The sequence below is a fragment of the Cariama cristata genome, unplaced genomic scaffold (assembly GCF_000690535.1).
Source record: "Cariama cristata isolate BGI_N322 unplaced genomic scaffold, ASM69053v1 scaffold12833, whole genome shotgun sequence".
NCBI lineage: Eukaryota > Metazoa > Chordata > Aves > Cariamiformes > Cariamidae > Cariama > Cariama cristata.
In genome coordinates, this window is record NW_009610231.1 from 10558 (window position 1) to 14144 (window position 3587).

General features: G+C 46.4%; 1 protein-coding gene across 1 annotated transcript in view; it reads right to left on the minus strand.

Annotated features, from left to right (window-relative positions):
• LOC104159806 (microtubule-associated tumor suppressor candidate 2-like) overlaps positions 1-3029 on the minus strand; it is a gene marked incomplete at its 5' end in the record, with an annotated part of 11524 nt that extends 8495 nt beyond the window's left edge. The window contains 2 exons of the mRNA XM_009697810.1: positions 1009-1082; positions 2924-3029. Of these exons, the coding sequence (XP_009696112.1) occupies positions 1009-1082; positions 2924-3029 (180 nt within the window). The remainder of the gene's footprint in view (positions 1-1008; positions 1083-2923) is intronic.
• Positions 3030-3587: the final 558 nt, after the last annotated feature.

Here is a 3587-nt window from a genome sequence, read left to right on the forward strand (position 1 = left end):
AGCCACAGTTGCTGTGAAACTGGTATTCTTATCTCACGTGCGTGTAATTTCTTGGCTGTAACATTACATCAGTGCTTATTGCAAAACTGCCGACATGCCTCGAACTGCCACAGCCGCGTGAGGAAGGCAGCGACAGTTGCTGCATGCAACAGTATGTGGTAGTCAGTTAAAAAAGGGTTAAAAACTGGAATTCATCTCTGCCTAGGAAATCAAACAGAGCTTACATTATTTGCTGTGGCATCTTTACTTGTTCACACAAGATTTCCAAACTTAGTGTCAATGACAGGGGCATGCTCCTGCCCTCCACTCCTTGGGATTTCTTCATAGAGTGAGAACAGCACGGAGTTACTAGAAGGACTGAAAAACCCAAGATGATTTTGAGCTTGGTGTTAAATAGTAGGATGTGGGAAATGTGATATGCAGGGCCAGCCATAGCCTGGCTGCACAGCAGGGTCAGCCCTGGGGCATCCCCCATCAGGGACCGCGGTGCTCTCCGGTGGGAATGGAGATGTGTCTGCACGGCGGGACCGGCTCCCCCCAAATTCAGGCAGGGGGGAAAAGTTTAAGGCAGAGGCACAGGGCCAGGCAGGGAGAGGTCAGCCTTTCTGAGCACCAGCGATGCCACATAGACGAGATGATGCTCACAGCCACCGCAGGTGCTGAGCCCTCCCCACCATGCAGGGAAGAGTTCAATTTTGCTCCTTGTGCTGGGCCAGCAGGGTCAAAAGGACATTTCTTTGCTTTATCCAGCTGCCTTCTCATCCCTTTAGGTTTGTCCTTGCTTCTCTTTCAGATAGTATTTTGCTGAACCAGCCAAGGGGGAGGAAAAAAACCTGAGGGGGCACCTTTGGTGCTCGATCCCAGTTTGGACAGGCAGAGGAGGAGAGGTACAGTAGCTGGGAAGAAGCAACAGCCCCGGTGTGCTGGCTGCTGGCAACCGGGCTGGGGCTGCCCCATCAGCTGCTCCGCTACATCAGCCCAGGGATGGGAAAGAATGAAACCGCTAACCTGGAGTGACAGCCGCAGTTTTTCAAAATTCTCTTCTAATTGTGCCTTTTCCAGTTTGTGAGCGGTATTCAGTGCTGGGGAAGATACAGAGACATGACATGGCTACGTGAAGTCCAGCAAAACCAGGATCCGAGAGCACAGACATCCTAAGCCAAGCGCAATTTGGGATGCAGTTTTAGGGCATGGAGGTTGAGTAGGAAACTGGTAGTAATGTACTCCGTGATCTTAGGTGAATTGTTTTGAGATCAGGATTTCCAATAGGTACCTCTGTTTCGCCATGACCAGATTCTGATTTTTCAGAACTGCACAGAATTCCGGGGGCTCTGATCTGAAAAGGGTCAGTCTGACAATGGGCCATTTACCAGTTCAGAGTCAGTATCCCCAAAGCAAAGATTTTTAAATTAGATACGTATATAAAAGCTTGGGTTGCAATTTCTTTGGGGAGATAGAGAGGCGGGCCAGTAACTCAGATGCCAAAAGGCAAAGGACAGTGCTTCTCCAGGAGCTGCGGCAGATGTCCGGTGAGGTTTATTCCATTAGTGAGACTGACAGAGCCCAACGACAAAAAAATCCTCTATTATTATTGCATGATTAAAGGTTTCACTACTAGACCAACTCACCCTGCACTTAATAATAACCAAAATTTTAATAACCAAAGTGGAATAAATTTAATCTCTAAAGCAATGGCATCAAACGGTCATTCAGTACAGTAACAGCACCTACCTTTTTAGTAGATGGACACTCTATTTTTTTGTTTTTACCCTCAACCCCACTGTGTTCTGCCCTCTAACCATTGCTCACTAACCAGAACAACAGCAATAACACCGCTGATGCTCCAGTGCCCCGTACAGCACGCTGGGATGCAGCTCCTGTAATGCATTTCCCATGCACGGGAGGGCATTTCGTACCCGCTCCAGGAGCAGGGAGCACAAACCTTGGCCACCAGAGCCTTGATAAACCACAGCCAAGTTTTCTCATCAGAAAATACTAACGAAAATGGACAGATAAGAATATCCTCAAGCAAGAAACAGGGTTTTGGGTTTTTTCACATTTTCAAAATTGTATATGTTAATTTGGAAATGGTATGCCAGATACCATCTCTGCTTACAGGAGAGGGGAACAGACTGTTCTCAGCTCTCGTTATGCTCTGGACTTCGTCTCTGATTGACACAGCACGGAGCTAAATGTTATGGCTCCGTTTGGGGAAAGTTGTGGGAAAACCTGCTGGAGCTATTTAAAAATTAGACCCTCACGCTTACATGTCAAAAAAAAAAAAAAAAAAAGAGGGAGATTGTACAGAGAACTGTTAAATGTCAGCTAAAGCATGTACAAAAACATGTATTTAGATACTGAACTGGAAGGGAGGAAACAACTCTGTCTGCAGCATCAAATCCCATGGAGAAAGGGTAACACAAAGTCAAGGTAAGGGTGCTGAGGTGCAGATGTGCGCCAGCCTCTGGCTTCAGGCTGCTCAGCATGGCCAGGCTTTTGCTACTGAAAATGATGAGTCTTGGTTTTAGAAGCAGCATAGGCATTTAAGCACCTGAAGTCAGAGATGTTCAAGGAGCTGTAGCCTCCTGAGCACCTGAAGATTAGGCTCTTGAGAGAAGTCTGTGTGTGAAGTGGGGTGGAATCTGGACTCTCTGTCCAGTGACCCATGGAGAAAGCTTTATCTTTGGCCCAAAGCCCCCTCAGATAGTCTCAGGTCCAAGTTCGATGCTGTACACACTGCACACAGATCTCCCCGACCCCTAGCATGAACCTGGTGGTCCACCTCACGTGAAAGCGCTAGACCAACACAAATTTTCTGTATCATCTGCTCTGGAGGAAGAAAATCCAGGCTTACACAATCTCACTACAGCATTAATTCCTGCTCTGGAATAGCTCTGTAGCCACTGGGTTGGCTTTGGCTTACCTTGAATCTTGCAGTCGTTCTCATCCTGCAGTACTGTGATGGCGACTATGTGGTTATTTTCCAACTGTAAGATTGCAGCTTCGTGTACGGCTGTGATATCTTCCACCTGTCCCAACGACAAGGAACGGAGACACGGATGCACGATCAGACATGCCGTGGCACACTGGCAACCCATTGCTAGAGAGCTCCAGCGAGCTGGAAACGGTAAAGGAACCTACTGAGCATGATGCTTCCAGCACCTGAGCCAGTTTTATTCTTTACGAAACAGGCACGTTGAGGCCTTGAGTGGTAGCGTGTCATCACTGCTAATAGTATTTTTCTTCTTTTAACTTAATGGTGATAAAAGAGGCACATAGGAAAGCAAAAGACCAAAAAAGCCCTTAAGCGAAGAAGTCATTTATGAAATGTTCAGAAATCTCACCATTCCATTAATCTAAATTATATTCATGATCTGACTCCCTCTGATGGTTGGATAAGCATGCACAGTTCTGAGCCGTCCTGGGTTTTGTCTTCATGGCACTTTGCTGCAATGATTTGTATTGTAAGGTCTTGAAATAACTTCCACAGAAAGTGCCTATGAATTATTCACCGTTGTAAAATATGTATTTCTAGAGAAACATTGAAATTGTTATCAGTGAGTATGTAAAACGAATGGCAATCTATC